Genomic DNA, 19,319 nt, shown 5'->3' on the forward strand with positions numbered 1-19,319 from the left:
GGTGCTGATCCCTATGGGTGCTGCCCCCCAACCTTGGGTGCTGACCCCTATGGGTGCTGACCCCTATGGGTGCCTCCCACACCCATGGCTGCTTCCCCCGCCATGGGTGCTGACCCCTATGGGTGCTGACCCCTATGGGTGCCCCCCCCACCCATGGGTGCTGACCTCCCTCCCCCCCCCCCATCCTTGGGTACTGACCCCCATGGGTGCTGACCCCTATGGGTGCCCCCCCACCCATGGCTGCTTCCCCCTCCATGGGTGCTGACCCCTATGGGTGCTGACCCCCCCATGGGTGCCCCCCCACCCATGGCTGCTTCCCCCTCCATGGGTGCTGACCCCTATGGGTGCTGACCCCCCCATGGGTGCCCCCCCACCCATGGGTGCTGACCCCTATGGGTGCTGACCCCTATGGGTGCCCCCCCACCCATGGGTGCTGACCCCCCCATGGGTGCCCCCAGCCGAGCCCGTGGCCTCGCGGGTGCAGGAGCTGCAGCTGCAACGAAGCGACTTCGAGATCTTGAAGGTGATCGGGCGCGGGGCCTTCAGTGAGGTGAGGGGACACGGGTGACACCGGGTGACACCGGGTGACACCGGGGGGGGTGACAGCGGGTGACAGCGGGTGACACGGGGGTGACGCCGCAGGTGGCCGTGGTGCGGATGAAGGAGTCGGGGCAGATTTACGCCATGAAGATCATGAACAAGTGGGACATGCTGCGGCGCGGGGAGGTGAGGGGACAATGGGGACAATGGGGACATTGGGGACAATGGGGACATGGGGGACATTGGGGACAATGGGGGACAATGGGGATATTGGGGATATTGGGGACATTTGGGACGTGGGGGACATTGGGGACATGGGGGACAACGGGGACAATGGAGACATTGGGGGCACTGGGGACATTGGGGACATGGGGGGACAATGGGGACATGGGGGACATTAGGGACAATGGGGACATAAGGGACATGGGGGGCACTAGGGACAATGGAGGACATTGGGGACAATGGGGACATGGGGGACAATGGGGGCATTGAGGACAATGGGGGACAATGGGGACATTGGGGACAATGGGGACATGGGGGACATTGGGGACAATGGGGACATGGGGGGCACTGGGGACATGGGGGCAATGGGGACATGGGGGACAATGGGGACATGGGGGATATTGGGGGCACTGGGGACAATGGGGACAATGGGGACTTGGGGGGACATTGGGGGCACTGGGGACATTGGGGATATTGGGGGATGTGAGGGGACACTGGGGACATTGGGGACATTGAGGACAACAGGGACATTGGGGACAATGGGGACATTGGGGACAATGGGGGCACTGGGGACATTGGGGACAACAGGGACATTGGGGACAACGGGGACATTGGGGACAATGGGGGCACTGGGGACATTGGGGACAACAGGGACATGGGGGACATTGGGGACAACAGGGACATTGGGGACAACGGGGACATGGGGGACAATGGGGACATTGGGGACAATGGGGACATGGGGGACACTGGGGACATGGGGGAAAATGGGGACAATGGGGACATGGGGGCACTGGGGACAACAGGGACATTGGGGACATTGGGGGCAATGGGGACATTTGGGATATTGGGGGCACTAGGGACAATGGGGACATGGGGGACATTGGGGACATTGGGGACATGGGGGACATTGGGGACAACGGGGACCTTGGGGATATTGGGGGCACTGGGGACAAAGGGGGTTATTGGGGACAACGGGGGCATTGGGGACAATGGGGGCATTGGGGACAATGGGGACATGGGGACAATGGGGACATGAGGGACATGAGGGACAACAGGGACATGGGGGGCACTGGGGACATTGGGGATATTGGGAGCACTGGGGACAATGGGGACATGAGGGACATTGGGGACATGGTGGGGACACTGGGGACATTGGGGCGGACAGGGGGACACTGGGACATGGTGGGGACACTGGGACATTGGGGGACACTGGGAGGGGCCAAAGGGGTCCAGAGGGGCCATGGGGTGACAGGGACAGAGGTGGCACTGGGAGCGGGGGGGGAGGTGACATTCCAGGTGACACGGGGGGGAGGTGACACTGTGGGGGGGGGGTGACCCCGTGTCCCCTGTCCCCAGGTGTCCTGTTTCCGGGAGGAGCGGGAGGTGCTGGCGCGGGGGGACCAGCGCTGGATCACCCGCCTGCACTTCGCCTTCCAGGACACACAGTGCCTGGTAAGGGGACACTGGGGACACTGGGGACACTGGGGACACTGGGGACACCTGGGGACATCCCACCCCTGGGGACATCTCCCTGGGGACACCCAGGGGACACCCTGGGGAACACCCTGGGGACACCCCCTTGGGGACACCCCCTTGGGGACACCCTGGGGACACTGGGGGACACCTGGGGACAGCCCTTGGGGACACCCTGGGGACACCCTGGAACATCCTGGGACACCCTGGGGATACCCTGGGGACATCCTGGGGACACCTGGGGACGTCCTGGGGACACCCTGGGGACACCCTGGGGACATCCTGGGACACCTGGGGACAGCCCTTGGGGACACCCAGGGACACCCTGGGGACATCCTGGGACACCTGGGGACAGCCCTTGGGGACACCCTGGGACACCTGGGGACATCCCACCCCTGGGGACATCTCCTTGGGGACACCCAGGGGACACCCGGGGACACCTGGGGACATCCCACCCCTGGGGACATCTCCTTGGGGACACCCAGGGGACATCCTGGGGACAGCCCTTGGGGACACCCTGGGGACACCCTGGAACATCCTGGGACACCCTGGGGATACCCTGGGGACATCCTGGGGACACCTGGGGACGTCCTGGGGACACCTGGGGACAGCCCTTGGGGACACCCAGGGACACCCTGGGGACATCCTGGGACACCTGGGGACAGCCCTTGGGGACACCCTGGGGACACCTGGGGACATCCCACCCCTGGGGACACCCCTTTAGGGACACCCTGGGGACACCCGGGGACACCTGGGGACATCCCACCCCTGGGGACACCTCCTTGGGGACACCCAGGGACATCCTGGGGACATCTGGGGACACCCTGGGACACCCCCTTGGGGACACCCTGGGGACATCCTGGGGACATCTCACCACTTGAGGACACCTCCTTGGGGACACCCCTTTGGGGACATCCTGGGGACACTCCCTTGGGGACACCCACTCTGTCCCTATCCCATCTCCTTGTCCCCATCCCCATGTCCCCATCCCCATGTCCCCATGTCCCCATCCCATCCCCATGTCCCCATCCCCATGTCCCCATCCCCATGTCCCCATGTCCCCATCCCATCCCCATGTCCCCATCCCCATGTCCCCATCCCCATGTCCCCATGTCCCCATCCCATGTCCCCATGTCCCCATCCCATCCCCATCCCTATGTCCCATTCCCCATGTCCCCATCCCCATGTCCCCATCCCATGTCCCCATCCCATCCCCATATCCCATCCCATGTCCCCATCCCATCCCCATGTCCCCATCCCCCTGTCCCCATCCCCATGTCCCCATGTCCCCATCCCCCTGTCCCCATCCCCATGTCCCCATGTCCCCATGTCCCCATGTCCCCATCCCTGTATCTCCATTCCATCCCCATGTCCCCATCCCCATGTCCCCATCCCATCCCCATGCCCATGTCCCCATCCCCATGTCCCCATCCCCATGTCCCCATGTCCCCATCCCATCCCCATGTCCCCATGCCCATGTCCTCATGCCCACGTGCCCATGTCCCCATGTCCCCATGTCCCCATCCCCATGTCCCCATCCCCATGTCCCCATCCCATGTCCCCATCCCCATGTTCCCATACCCATGTCCCCATGTCCCCATCCCATCCCCATGTCCCCATCCCATGTCCCCATCCCCATGTCCATGTCCCCATCCCCATCCCCGTGTCCCCATCCCCATGTCCCCATCCCCATGTCCCCATGTCCCCATCCCATCCCCATGTCCCCATCCCTGTATCCCCATCCCATCCCCATGTCCCCATCTCCATGTCCCCATCTCATGTCCCCATGTCCCCATCCCATCCCCATGTCCCAGTCCCATCCCCATGTCCCCATGTCCCCATCCCATCCCCATGTCCCAGTCCCATCCCCATGTCCCCATGTCCCCTTCCCCATGTCCCCATGTCCCCAGCCATGTCCCCATGTCCCCAGTACCTGGTCATGGAGTACTACGTGGGGGGGGACCTGCTGACGCTGCTCAGCAAGTTCGGGGACCGGCTGCCCCTGCCCATGGCGCGTTTCTACCTGGCCGAGCTCATCATGGCCATCGACTCCGTGCACCGCCTGGGATACGTGCACCGGTGGGACGGGGACGTGGGGACATGGGGACATGGGGGGATATGGGGGGATATGGGGGACATTGGGGATATGGGGGGACATGGGGGACATTGACTCCATGCACCGCCTGGGATACGTGCACCGGTGGGACAGGGGACATGGGACATGGGGATATGGGGGGACATGGGGGGACATGGGGACATGGGGACATGGGGGGTCATGGGGGAATATGGGGATATGGGGGGATATGGGCACATGGGGGGATATGGGGATATGGGGACATGGGGGGACATGGATATGGGGGGATGTGAGGGACATGGGGGGACATGGGGACACAGGGGGACATGGGGGGATATGGGGACATGGGGGGACATGGGGGTATGTGGGGACATGAGGGGACATGGGGATATGGGGGGACATGGGGATATGGGGGGACATGGGGGGATATGGGGACATGGGGACATGGGGGGATATGGGGGGACATGGGGATATGGGGACATGGGGGGATATGGGGACACAGGGGGACATGAGGGGACATGGGGACATGGGGGGACATGGGGATATGGGGGGATGTGGGGACACGGGGGGACATGGGGGGATGTGGAGACATGGGGGGACATGGGGGGATATGGGGGGATATGGGGGGATATGGGGGACATGGGGGACATGAGGACACAGGGGGACATGGGAGGACATGGGGGACATGAGAGGATATGGGGACACAGGGGGATATGGGGACATGGGGGGACATGGGGGACATGGGGACATGGGGGACATGGTGGGATATGGGGGGACATGGGGACACAGGGGGACATGGGGGGATATGGGGACATGGGGACATGGGGACATGGGCACTGGTGGGACAGGGGGACGTGGGGACATGGGGGGATATGGGGGGACATGGGGGGGCATGGGGACATGGGGGGATATGGGGACACAGGGGGATATGGGGACATGGGGGGGATATGGGGACATGGGGGGACATGGGGACATGGAGAGATATGGGGGGACATGGGGATATGGGGGGATGTGGGGGACACGGGGGGACACGGGGGGGACATGGGGACATGGGGGGACATGGGGGGATATGGGGACATGGGGACATGGGGGGATATGGGGGGACATGGGGATGTGGGGATATGGGGGGATGTGGGGACATGGAGGGACATGGGGATATGGGGACGTGGGGGACATAGGGATATGGGGACATGGGGATATGGGGATATGGGGACATGGTGGGATATGGGGACATGGGGGGACATGGGGGACATTGACTCCATGTGCCACCTGGGATACGTGCACTGGTGGGACATGGGACATTGGGGGGGACATGGGGATGTGGGGGGACATGGAGGGACATGGGGGACATGGGGGGATATGGGCATATGGGGGGACATGGGGACATGGGGGGACATGGGGGGATATTGGGATATGGAGGGACACAGGGGGATGTGAGGACATGGGGGGACACGGGGGACATAGGGGAATGGGGGGACACGGGGGAATAGGGGAATGGGGGGACCAGAGGGGACATGGGGACATGGGAATATGGGGGGGACACAGGGGGATGTGGGGACATGGGGGGACACGGGGGACATAGGGGGATGTGGGGATATGGGGGACATGGGGACATGGGGGGGACATTGACTCCCTGCACCACCTGGGATACGTGCACTGGTGGGACATGGGGGGACATGGGGGACATGGGGACATGGGAGGATATGGGGACGTGGGGGGCCATGGGGGCCACAGGAGGTGACAGGGGCCGCCCCCGCAGGGACATCAAGCCCGACAACATCCTGCTGGGACCGGCAGGGCCACGTGCGCCTTGGGGACTTCGGCTCCTGCCTCAAGCTGGGGCCCGACGGCACCGTGAGTGGGGGACACGGGACACGCGGTGGGGACACGGGACATGGGACATGGGGGACATGGGGACACATGTGGGGACACGGGACATGGGACACGGGACACACGTTGGGGACACGGGACATGGGACATGGGGACATGGGGACACATGTGGGGACATGGGACACGGGACACGGGACACACGTGGGGACACGGGACATGGGACATGGGGACATGGGGACACATGTGGGGACATGGGACACGGGACACGGGACACGCGTGGGGACACGGGACATGGGACATGGGGACATGGGGACACACATGGGACATGGGGACACACGTGGGACACACGTGGAGACACACGTGGGGACATGGGGACACACATGGGGACACACGTGGGACATGGGGACACACATGGGACACACATGGAGACACACGTAGGGACACACGTGGGGACATGGGGACACACATGGGACATGGGGACACACGTGGGGACACACGTGGGGACACACATGGGACATGGGGACACACGTGGGGACACACATGGGACGTGGGGACACACGTGGGGACATGGGGACACACGTGGGGGACACACATGGGACATGGGGACACACGTGGGGACACATGTGGGGACACACGTGGGACATGGGGACACACATGGGGGACACACGTGGGGACACACATGGGACATGGGGACACACGTGGGGACACATGTGGGGGACACACATGGGGACGTGGGGACACACGTGGGGACACATGTGGGGACACACATGGGACATGGGGACACACGTGGGGACACACATGGGACGTGGGGACACACGTGGGGACATGGGGACACACATGTGGACACACATGGGACATGGGGACACACGTGGGGACACACGTGGGGACACACATGGGGACGTGGGGACACACGTGGGGACACATGTGGGGACACACATGGGACATGGGGACACACATGGGGACAGGGGTGACCTGGAGCTCAATGTGGCTACGAGCACCCAGAGAATCCCCCACACATCCCCGTGTCCTTTGTCCCTTGTCCCCATGTCCCCTGTCCCCGTGTCCCCTGTCCCCGTGTCCCCCTGTCCCCATGTCCCCTGTCCCCGTGTCCCCTGTCCCCGTGTCCCCTGTCCCTGTGTCTCCATGTCCCCTGTTCTAATGTCCCCATGTACCAATGTCCCTGTGTCCACATGTTCCCGTGTCCCCATGTCTCCTGTTCTAATGTCCCCATGTCCCCTGTTCCACTGCCCCTGTCCCCGTGTCCCCATGTCCCCATGTCCCCTGTTCCAACACCCCTCTGTCCCCATGTCCCTTGTCCCCATGTCCCCTGTTCTAATGTCCCCATGTCCCCATGTCCCCATGTCCCCTGTTCCAATGTCCCTGTCTCCATGTCCCCATGTCTCCATGTCCCCCATTCCAACATCCCTCTGTCCCCATGTCCCTATGTCCGTGTCCCCATGTCCCCTGTTCTAATGTCCCCATGTCCCCTATTCCAATGTCCCTGTCCCCGTGTCCCCGTGTCCCCATGTCCCTCATTCCAATGTCCATGTCCCCATCCCATCCCCATGTCCCCAACCCCATGTCCCCATGTCTCTGTGTCCCCATGTCCCCCATTCCAACACCTCTCTGTCCCCATGTCCCCATGTCCCTGTCTCCATGTCCCCTGTCCCCATGTCCCCATGTCCCCTGTCCCCCATGTCCCCATGTCCCCATGTCCCCTGTTCTAATGTCCCCATGTCTCTGTCTTCATGTCCCCATGTCCCCATGTCCCCTGTCCCCCATGTCCCCATGTCCCCATGTCCCCTATTCCAATGTCCCCTATTCCAATGTCCCCGTGTCCCCTATTCCAATGTCCCTGTGTCCCCTATTCCAATGTCCCCTGTTCCAATATCCCCATGTCCCCATGTACCCATGTCCCTCATTCCAATGTCCCTGTCCCCATGTCCCCTATTCCAATGTCCCCATGTCCCCTGTCCCCATGTCCCCATGTCCCCTATTCCAATGTCCCCTATTCCAATGTCCCATGTCCCCATGTCCCCATGTCCCCTATTCCAATATCTCCTATTCCAATGTCCCCTATTCCAATGTCCCCATGTCCCCATGTCCCCATGTCCCCATGTCCCCATGTCCCCTATTCCAATGTCTCCATGTCCCCATGTCCCCTGTCCCCATGTCCCCTATTCCAATGTCCCCATGTCCCCTATTCCAATGTCCCCATGTCCCCTATTCCAATGTCCCCTATTCCAATGTCCCCAATGTCCCGTATTCCAATGTCCCCTATTCCAATGTCCCCATGTCCCCTATTCCAATGTCCCCATGTCCCCTGTCCCCAGGTGCGCTCGGTGGTGGCCGTGGGGACCCCCGACTACCTGTCCCCCGAGATGCTGCTGGCCGTGGAGGACCCTGTCCCCATGTCCCCATGTCCCCTGTGCCCATGTCCCCATGTCCCCTATTCCAATGTCCCCTATTCCAATGTCCCCTATTCCAATGTCCCCAATGTCCCGTATTCCAATGTCCCCTATTCCAATGTCCCCTATTCCAATGTCCCCATGTCCCCTGTCCCCAGGTGCGCTCGGCGGTGGCCGTGGGGACCCCCGACTACCTGTCCCCCGAGATGCTGCTGGCCGTGGAGGACCCTGTCCCCATGTCCCCATGTCCCCTGTGCCCATGTCCCCATGTCCCCTATTCCAATGTCCCCTATTCCAATGTCCCCTATTCCAATGTCCCCATGTCCCCTGTCCCCAGGTGCGCTCGGCGGTGGCCGTGGGGACCCCCGACTACCTGTCCCCCGAGATGCTGCTGGCCGTGGAGGACCCGGCGCGCTCCTACGGGCCCGAGTGCGACTGGTGGGCGCTGGGGGTGCTGGCGTTCGAGATGTTCTTCGGGCACCCCCCGTTCTTCGCCGACAGCCTCCCCGAGACCTACGCCAAGATCCTGCACTTCCAGGTGCCCGCCGTGGGGGGCGACGGGGGGCTATAGGGGGCTATGGGGGGCAGTGGGGGGCAATGAGGGGGCAATGGGGGGCAATGGGGGGCTATGGGGGGCAATGGGAGGTACTGGGAGGTACTGGGAGGCACTGGGAGGGAGTTGGGGGGCTATGGGAGGTACTGGGAGGTACTGGGAGGGCATTAGGGAGGGAGTTTGGGGGGCACTGGAGGGGAGTTGGGGGGCACTGGGATGCACTAAGGGGGCAATGGGAGGGAGTTGGGGGGCACTGGGATGCACTAAGAGGGCAATGGGAGGGAGTTGGGGGGCACTGGGATGCACTAAGGGGGCAATGGGAGGGAGTTGGGGGCACTGGGATGCACTAAGGGGGCAATGGGGGGGAGTTGGGGGGCACTGGGATGCACTAAGGGGACAATGGGAGGGAGTTGGGGGGCACTGGGGGGCACTGGGAGGTACTGGGAGGGCATTAGAGAGGGAGTTTGGGGGGCACTGGGAGGGAGTTGGGGGCCAATGGGGGGGAGTTGGGGGGCACTGAAATGCACTAAGGGGACAATGGGGGCGCGTTGGGGGGAAATGGGAGGGAGTTGGGGGGCACTGGGAGGGAGTTGGGGGGCAATGGGGGGGAGCTGGGGGGCACTGGGGGGGAGTTGGGGGGCACTGGGATGCACTAAGGGGGCAATGGGGGGGAGTTGGGGGGCACTGGGATGCACTAAGGGGACAATGGGAGGGAGTTGGGGGGCAATGGGGGGGAGTTGGGGGGCACTGGGATGCACTAAGGGGGCAATGGGGGGGAGTTGGGGGGCACTGGGATGCACTAAGGGGACAATGGGAGGGAGTTGGGGGGCACTGGGATGCACCAAGAGGGCAATGGGGGGAGTTGGGGGGCACTGGGGGGCACTGGGAGGTACTGGGAGGGCATTAGGGAGGGAGTTTGGGGGGCACTGGGAGGGAGTTGGGGGCCAATGGGGGGGAGTTGGGGGGCACTGAAATGCACTAAGGGGACAATGGGGGCGCGTTGGGGGGAAATGGGAGGGAGTTGGGGGGCACTGGGAGGGAGTTGGGGGGCAATGGGGGGGAGCTGGGGGGCACTGGGGGGGAGTTGGGGGGCACTGGGATGCACTAAGGGGGCAATGGGGGGGAGTTGGGGGGCACTGGGATGCACTAAGGGGACAATGGGAGGGAGTTGGGGGGCAATGGGGGGGAGTTGGGGGGCACTGGGATGCACTAAGGGGGCAATGGGGGGGAGTTGGGGGGCACTGGGATGCACTAAGGGGACAATGGGGGGGAGTTGGGGGGCACTGGGATGCACTAAGGGGACAATGGGGGGGATTTGGGGGGCACTGGGGGGCACTGGGAAGTGCTGGGGGGGGCACTGGTCGGTTCCCGGGCCATTACTGGTCATTACTGGTCGTTACTGGTCATTACTGGTCGTTACTGGTCGTTACTGGCCCGCCCCCCCCCCCCCCCCCCCCAGGACCACCTGCACCTCCCGGACGAGCCGGAGGCGGAGCCAGCAGGAGGGGGGCGTGTCCATGGGCGGAGTGGGCGTGTCCCAAGAGGAAGGGGCGTGGCCTCGCGTGCCGGCGGCGGCGCGGGAGCTGGTTCGCGGGCTGCTGTGCGCGCGGGAGGCGCGGCTGGGGCGGGGCGGGCGCGCGCGACTTCCGGCGGCTGGCGCTGTTCGCGGGGCTGCGCTGGGCGCGCCTCCGCCGCTCCGCCCCCGCCTTCGCTCCCGCCGCCGCCGGCGCCGCCGACACCTCCAACTTCGACGTGCTGGACGATTGCCTCAGCCAGCCGGTGCGTACGGGACCGGGGCGGGAACACCCACGGGAACCGGGACGGGGACCCCCCCGGGAACCCCCCCGGGACCCCAGACCGGGAACCCCAGACCGGGAACCAGACCAGGGACACCCCCCCGGGACCCCAGACCGGGGACACCCCCAGGAACCAGACCGGGAACCCCAGACCGGGAACCAGACCAGGGACACCCCCCCGGGACCCCAGACCGGGGACACCCCCAGGAACCAGACCGGGAACCCCAGACCGGGAACCAGACTAGGGACACCCCCCCGGGACCCCAGACCGGGGACACCCCCCGGGAACCAGACCGGGAACCCCAGACCGGGAACCAGACCAGGGACACCCCCCCGGGACCCCAGACCGGAACCCCAGACCGGGAACCAGACCGGGGACACCCCCCGGGACCCCAGACCGGGGACACCCCCGGGAACCAGACCGGGAACCTCAGACCGGGATCCCATCCTGGGGACCCATACCGGGAACCCCCCCGGGAACCAGACTGGGGACCCCAGACCGAGGACCCCCCCGGGAACCAGACCGGGGACCAGACCGGGGACCCCCCCAGGACCCCAGCCCGGGAGGCCCCATATTGGGAACTCTCCCCCAGGACCCCAGCCCGGGAGCCCCACTGGGACCCCATCCTGGGACCCCCATCCTGGGACCCCTCATCCTGGGACCCCCATACCGGGAACCCCATACCGGGAACCCCCCCCAGGACTCCAGACCGGGAGCCCCATATCGGGAACCCCCCCCGAAAACCCCATCCTTGTGACCCCATCCTGGGACCCCCATCCTGGGGACCCCCGTCCCTTAAACCCCATCCCGGTATCCCCCCCATTGGACTCACCTTGGGGACCCCCATCCCGGGGACCCCCACCCTGGGGACCCCCATCCAGGGGACCCCCATCCCTCAATCCCCATCCCAGTATCCCCCCATGGGACTCCCCATGGGGACCCCATCCCTGAGACCCCAATCCTGGGAGTCCCCCCCAGGACCCCCATCCCTGGACCCCCCCATCCCAGGACCCCACATGGGACACCCCCCCACCCCACAAACCCCATCCCAGGACCCCCCATCCCAGGACCCCCATCCTGGGACCCCCCCCAGGACCCCCATCCCTGGACTCCCCCATCCCGGGACCCCACATGGGACACCCGCCCACCCCACAAACCCCATCTCGGGACCCCCCCCATGGGACCCTCCCCAGGACCCCCATCCCTGGACCCCCCCCATCTCGGGACCCCACATGGGACACCCCCTCACCCCCACAAACCCCATCCCGGGACCCCCCCATGGGACCCCCCCCCAGGACCCCCATCCCTGGACCCCCCCCATCCCGGGACCCCACATGGGACACTCCCTCACCCCACAAACCCCCATCCCGGGACCCCCATCCTGGGACCCCCCCCAGGACCCCCACATCCCAGGACCCCCCATGGGACACCCCCCTGGGACCCCCAGTCAGTGACCCCCCCCCGAGTCCCCCCATGGCCACTGTTGGGACCCCCCCACCCTCGGGACCCCTTTGGGACCCCCTCACCCCCCTTGAAACTCCATCCTGGGACCCCCCTCATGGGGCTCACCTGGGACCCCCAAATTCACACCCCCCCCCCCCATATCTAACACTCCCCCCCTCCCTCCAGGAGCCGCTTGGGGAGCCCTGGGACCCCCCCGAACTGGGGCTGCACCTCCCGTTTGTGGGGTACTCGTACGCCCGTGGAGACCCCGAGTGAGTTTGGGGGGGTCTTGGGGATACAGGGGAGATATGGGGGGGCCCCATGGGTATCCCCTGATGACCCCCCCCCCCATTTGTGTGTCCCCCCCCCCAGGGAGGAAGAGCCTGAAGAGGAAGATGAGGATGAGGAGTGGGACCAGGACATGGCCATGGAGCTGGAGGGGGACTGGGGGACCCCCCCGGAAACGGGGAGCCCCCTCCGCGTGGGGACACCCCTGGCCATAGAGACCCCCCCGCGCAGGGGGACACCCCCACCCATGGGGCGCCCCCTACGGTCAGGGACACCCCAACCTACAGAGACCCCCCCCCAAAGTAAGGGAGCGCCCCCCCAAATTAGGGCGCCCCCATCCCAAGTGACCCCCACATCCCAGGGTACCCCCCAAACCAAGGGGGCCCCCCCGCGGACGTCGCCCCCTGGGGCACCCCCTGAGGTATGTGGGAGTGGGGGGGAGGATTTGGGGGGGGTCCCAGGGCTTTTTGAGGGGGGGGGGTCCCAATGTCAGGGGGTCCTTGGTGGGGGGGGCTGGTGCTGGGGAGGGTCCCGGGGGGGTCTCCAGGTTTGGGGGGGCGTCCCTGGGAGGTCTCCAGGTTTGGGGGGGGTCCCGAGGGTGTCCAGGTTTGGGGGGGGGGGTCCCGGGGGGGGTGTCCAGGTCCCCAGGGGTCCCGGTTCCCATGGGGGTCCCGGGGGGGTGTCCAGGTTTGGGGGGCGGTCCCAGGGGGGGGGGGTCCAGGTCCCCAGGGGTCCCGGTTCCCATGGGGGTCCCGGGGGGGTCTCCAGGTTTGGGGGGGGGGGGTCCCGGGGGGGGGGGTCCAGGTCCCCAGGGGTCCCAGTTCCCATGGGGGTCCCGGGGGGGGTCTCCAGGTTTGGGGGGGGGTCCCGGGGCGGGTCTCCACGTCCCCAGGGGTCCCAGTTCCCATGGGGGTCCCAGGGGGGTGTCCAGGTTTTGGGGGGGATCCCGGGGGGGTGTCCAGGTCCCCAGGGGTCCCAGTTCCCATGGGGGTCTCTGGGGGGGGGTGTCCAGGTTTGGGGGGGGGGGGTCCCAGGGGGTGTCCAGGTCCCCAGGGGTCCCAGTTCCCATGGGGGTCCCAGGGGGGGTCTCCAGGTTTTGGGGGGGGGGTCCCAGGGGGTGTCCAGGTCCCCAGGGGTCCCAGTTCCCATGGGGGTCTCTGGGGGGGGTGTCCAGGTTTGGGAGGGGGGTCCCAGGGGGTGTCCAGGTCCCCAGGGGTCCCAGTTCCCATGGGGGTCTCTGGGGGGGGTGTCCAGGTTTGGGGGGGGGGGGTCCCAGGGGGTGTGCAGGTCCCCAGGGGTCCCAAGTTCCCATGGGGGTCCCGGGGGGGGGGGGTCTCCAGGTTTGGGGGGGGGGTCCCGGGGGGGTCTCCAGGTCCGCAGGGGTCCCAGTTCCCATGGGGGTCCCGGGGGGGGTGTCCAGGCTTGGGGGGAGGGGTCCCAGGGGAGTCTCCTGGTCCCCAGGGGTCCCGGTTCCCATGGGGGTCCCAAGGGGTCTCCAGGTCCCCAGGGGTCCCAGTTCCCATGGGGGTCCCAGGGGGGGTGTCCAGGTTTGGGAGGGGGTCCCGGGGGGGTCTCCAGGTCCCCAGGGGTCCCAGTTCCCATGGGGGTCCCGGAGGGGGTGTCCAGGTTTGGGGGGGGGGTCCCGGTTCCCACGGGGGTCCCGGGGTGGGGGTCCCGGGGGGGGGTCTCCAGGCAGACGCGTTTCCCGCAGGTGCGACCGGCAGCATCGGATCCCCCGGCGGGGGCGGGGCCTGTGCCCGAGGGGGCGGGGCCTGCGCCTGAGGGGGCGGAGCCTGTGCCCGAGGGGGCGGGGCTTCGCGCGGCGCTGGAGGCGGAGCGACGGGAGCGCGCGGCGCTGGAGCGCGAGCTGGGGCTGCTGCGCGCGGCCGGGCAGGGGCTGGCCCGGTATGGGGAGGGGGGGGCGGGGTCACCGGGGGGGGCGGGGTCACCGGGAACTGGACGCGGGGGGGGGCACTGAGAACTGGGGGGGTGTCATTGGGAACCGAGGTGGGGGGTCATTGGGAACCAGGGGGGTCACCGGGAACCGGGTGGGGGGTAGGGGGGGGGGGCACTAGGAACTGTGAGGGTGTCATTGGGAACCGAGGGGGGGGACCAGGAATTGGGGGGCGTCATTGGAAACCGACTGGGGGGCGTCATTGGGAACCGAGGGTGGTCACCAGGAATCGGGGCAGGGGGGGGTCACTAGGAACTGTGGGGGGGGCATCATTGGGAACCAGAGGGGGGTCACCGGGAACCGGGGGGGGGGGGGCGGGGTCACCGGGAACCGGGAAGGGGGGGGGGCACTGAGAACTGTGGGGGTGTCATTGGGAACTGAGGGGGGGGACACTGCGAACGGGGGGGCTCACTGGGAACCGGGAGGAGGGGGGATGACACTGGGAATCGGGGTGGGGGGGTCACTAGGAACTGTGGGGGTGTCATTGGGAACCGAGGCGGGGGGCACCAGGAATTGGGGGGTGTCATTGGGAACTGAGCGGGGGGGGGGGGCACTAGGAACTATGGGGGTGTCATTGGGAACCGAGGGAGGGGGTCACTGGGAACCGGAAAGGGGGGGCACTGAGAACTGTGGGGGTGTCATTGGGAACCGAGGGGGAGGGACACTGTGAACGGGGGAGTGTCACTGGGAACTGGGGGGGTGGGTTGGGGGGGGGGTCACCGGGAACCGGGGTGGGGGGGGGGGGCACTAGGAACTGTGGGGGTGTCATTGGGAAGCGGGGTGGGGGGGGGCACTGAGAACTGTGGGGGTGTCATTGGGAACCGAGGGGGGGGGGGTCATTGGGAACCGAGGGGGGGGGGTCATGGGGAATAGGGGGTCACCAGGAAACTGGGAGGGGCACTGGGAACGGGTGGGGGGGGGTGGTCAATGGGAACCAGGTGGGGAACCGGGGGGATGGGGGGGCACTGGGAATCGGGGTCGGGGTTCACTAGGAACTGGGGGGGGGCACCAGGAATTGGGGGGTGTCATTGGGAACCGAGAGGGGGGGGGTCATGGGGAATAGGGGGTCACCAGGAAACTGGGGGGGCACTGGGAACGGGGTGGGGGGGTCACTAGGAACTGTGGGGGTGTCATTGGGAACCGAGGGGGGGGTCACCGGGAATTGGGGGGTGTCATTGGGAACCGAGGTGGGGGGGGGGGCACTAGGAACTATGGGGGTGTCATTAGGAACCGAGGGGGGGGTCACGGGAACTGGGAAGGGGGGGCGGCACTGAGAACTGTGGGGGTGTCATCGGGAACCGGGGTGGGGGGGACACTGAGAACAGGGGGGGGTCACTGGGAACTGGGGGGGGGGGGTGGGGTGGGAGGGGGTCATTGGGAACTGGGGGGGGTCACCGGGAACCGGGAGGTGGGGGGTCACTAGGAACTATGGGGGTGTCATTGGAACAGAGCGGGGGGCACCAGGAATTGGGGGTGTCATTGGGAACCGAGAGGGGGGGGGTCATGGGGAATAGGGGGTCACCAGGAACCTGGGGGGCACTGGGAATGGGGTGGGGGGGTCAATGGGAACCAAGAGGGGACACCAGGAATAGGGGGGGGGGGGGGCACTAGGAACTGTGGGGGTGTCATTGGGAACAGAGGGGGGGGCACCAGGAATTTGAGGGGTGTCATTGAGAACCGAGGGGGGGGGTCACTGGGAACCGGGGGGGTCATTGGGAACTGGGGGGGCGGGGTCACCGGGAACCGGGGGGGGTCACCGGGAACCGGGGTGGGGGCGGGGGGGGCACTGGGAACAGGGGTGGGGGGTTACTAGGAACTATGGGGTTGTCATTGGGAACCAAGCGGGGGGTCACCGGGAACCGGAAAGGGGGGGCACTGAGAACTGTGGGGGTGTCATTGGGAACCGGGGTTGGGGGGACACTGCGAACAGGGGGGGTCACTGGGAACTGGGGGGGGGGTGGGAGGGGTCATTGGGAACCGGGGGGGTCACCGGGAACCGAGGTGGGGGGGGGGGGCACTGGGAATCGGGGGTTGGGGGGTCACTAGGAACTATGGGGGTGTCATTGGGAACAGAGGGGGGGGCACCAGGAATTGGGGGGTGTCATTGAGAACCAAGCCTGGGGGGGTCATGGGAATAGGGGGTCACCAGGAACCTGGGGGGGGCACTGGGAACGGGGTGGGGGGGTCAATGGGAACCAAGAGGGGACCTCAGGAATGGGTGGGGGTATCACTGGGAATGGGGGGGGTTATCACTGGGGGGGTCCCCACTTGACTCATGCCCCCCCCCCCAAAAAAAAGGCGCCTGCAGGAGGTCGAGAACCACAACCTGGAACTGGAAGCGAAGCTGCGGCGGCTGCAGAGCCCCCCCCCGGGGCCTGGGCCCCCCCCCGCGTGAAGGCAAGACCCCCCCAAACCCTCCCCCCCCCCAATATGGGGGGGTTACAGCTTCACCCCCCTCCCCAAAAGGGGTGTCTAACCGTACCCCCCTCATTTAATTCATAGGAGGTTCTGGAGCCCCCCCCGCCATCACGGCCCCCCCGGAGCCGCGGCCCGGACGTAAGGGGGGGGTTGGGGGGGGTGCTGGGTTTTGGGGTGCGGGGGGGGCTGACGCTCTGTGCTCTCTCTCTCTCCGCAGCCCGGCCGCGGGGGCCCCCCCCGGCTTTTCCGCTCCCCCCTGGGGGTCCCCCTGTCCCGTCACCTGCTGCTCTGGGCTCGGGTACGTGCTGGCGCTGTCACCGTCACCGTCACTGTCACCGTCACTGTCACCCCCCCCCCGGGCTGGGCATGGCTGCCACAATGCCCCCCCCCCCAGGGCTGGGACACCCCCCCCCAACAAGGCATGGTCCCCCTGGAGGGGACAGTGACACTGGGATAGTGCCACCTCGCTGTCACCCCCATGGCCATGTCACCCCCCCCCAGCTCTGGCTGTCACCTCTGCCACCCCCAGGTTGTCACCCATGTCCCCATCACCACCTGGGCTGTCACCTCTGCCACCCAAGTTGTCACCCATGTACCCCCCAGGCTGTGTCACCCATGTCCCCGTCACCCCCTGGGCTGTCACCTCTGCCACCCCAAGTTGTCACCCGTGTCACCACCACCCCTGGGCTGTCACCTCTGCCACCCCAAGTTGTCACCAATGTCCCCTCCCGGGCTGTCACCCATGTCGCCAACACCCTGGGCTGTCACCTCTGCCACCCCCAGGTTGTCACCCATGTCCCCATCACTGCCTTGGGCTGTCACCTCTGTCACCCCCAAGTTGTCACCCATGTACCCCTGGGCTGTCACCCATGTCACCATCACCCCTGGGCTGTCACCTCTGCCACCCCCAGGCTGTGTCACCCATGTCCCCTATCACCACCTGGGCTGTCACCTCTGCCATCCCAGGTTGTCACCCGTGTCACCACCACCCCTGGGCTGTCACCTCTGCCACCCTCAGGTTGTCACCCATGTCCCCCATGCCACCCCCAGGCTGTGTCACCTATGTCCCCCCCACCCCTGGGCTGTCACCTCTGCCACCCCCAGGCTGTGTCACCCATGTCCCCATCACCCCTGGGCTGTCACCTCTGCCACCCCCAGGCTGTGTCACCCATGTCCCCACCACCCCTGGGCTGTCACCTCTGCCACCCCAAGTTGTCACCCATGTCCCCAACACCCCCTGGGCTGTCACCTCTGCCACCCCCAGGCTGTGTCACCCACATTGTCACCAAGGCCACATCAAGCCATGTCCCCAAACCCCAGAGGGGGGTGTCCCCAGTGTCCCCAAGGATGGGAGGGGCTGCGGTGGGGGGGGGGGTGACAGTGTCACCGTGCTGACCCCCCCACCCTGTCCCCAGGTCCCCCGTCCCGGTGCCACCAAGGACTGTCTGCTGCTCTGCGCCGCCCCCCCCGCCCCCTCGAGGACCCCCCCTTGAGAGGCACCCCCCCCCTCCCCTCCCCCATTGCAGAGGGGACCCAGGCGTCCGGGTTCACCAGCACCCCCTGTTCTTGCACTTGAACCCCCCCCCCTTTCCCCACCGTGGGTTTGGGGGGGGGGTGACACCCCCACTGTACATAGACCCCCCCCCAGAACCACTAGACACAGCGGGGGGGGGATGGACCCAGGCATCCGGGCCCCCCCAACCCAGAAACAGAGCGGGGGGGGGGCTGGGGTGTCACCCTGTCACCCCCATGACCCGCAATGAGGGGCGGCGGGACCCAACCCCCCCCCCCAAGGTGGGTGCCCCCCCCGGGGCCCCCCCACTAGTAATTTATTTGTAGGGACGCCCCACGTTTGCACTAAGCCCCCCCTTATTTATACCGCCCCCCCCCCCCCCAATTTTTTGACCCCCCCCCCCTTATTTCCCCTCCCCCCCCCCCCCCCAGCTTATTGTGTCCCCCCCCCGGGAATTGATGACAATAAAGTTGTGTTTCTGCATTGGTGTCTGTGCTGGGGGGGGGACACACACATGACACCCCAAAATGGCCCTGAGGGGGGTGTTGTGTCCCCATGGTGTCACCCAATGTGTCCCCAATGTGGGCGCATCCCCCGTGTTCCCCCCCCCACCCGTGTCCCCAACATGACCCCCCCCCAGCACCCATGTCCCCAGCCTGTCCCCCAGTGTCCCCAACCTGACCCCCCCAGCACCCAACGTGTCCCCCAGTGTCCCCAACCTGTCCCCCAGTGTGTCCCAATGTCCCCAACCTGTGCCACAATGTGTCCCCCAGTGTCCCCAACCTGACCCCCCCAGCACCCAATGT

The 19,319-nt window shown here is 66.5% G+C and overlaps 1 protein-coding gene across 1 annotated transcript in view; it reads left to right on the forward strand.

The window, feature by feature from the left end:
• Positions 1 to 16,977, forward strand: part of DMPK (DM1 protein kinase) — a gene marked incomplete at both ends in the record, with an annotated part of 21,289 nt that extends 4,312 nt beyond the window's left edge. The window contains 12 exon segments of the mRNA XM_080361703.1: positions 459 to 550; positions 643 to 726; positions 2,119 to 2,214; positions 4,166 to 4,314; positions 6,069 to 6,096; positions 6,098 to 6,163; positions 8,885 to 9,085; positions 10,643 to 10,879; positions 12,527 to 12,612; positions 12,713 to 12,821; positions 14,340 to 14,533; positions 16,881 to 16,977. Coding sequence (XP_080217829.1) covers positions 459 to 550; positions 643 to 726; positions 2,119 to 2,214; positions 4,166 to 4,314; positions 6,069 to 6,096; positions 6,098 to 6,163; positions 8,885 to 9,085; positions 10,643 to 10,879; positions 12,527 to 12,612; positions 12,713 to 12,821; positions 14,340 to 14,533; positions 16,881 to 16,977 — 1,439 coding nt within the window.
• Between the last annotated feature and the right edge of the window lie 2,342 nt (positions 16,978 to 19,319).

This window comes from Nesoenas mayeri (assembly GCF_963082525.1).
Source record: "Nesoenas mayeri genome assembly, chromosome: 37".
Lineage (NCBI taxonomy): Eukaryota > Metazoa > Chordata > Aves > Columbiformes > Columbidae > Nesoenas > Nesoenas mayeri.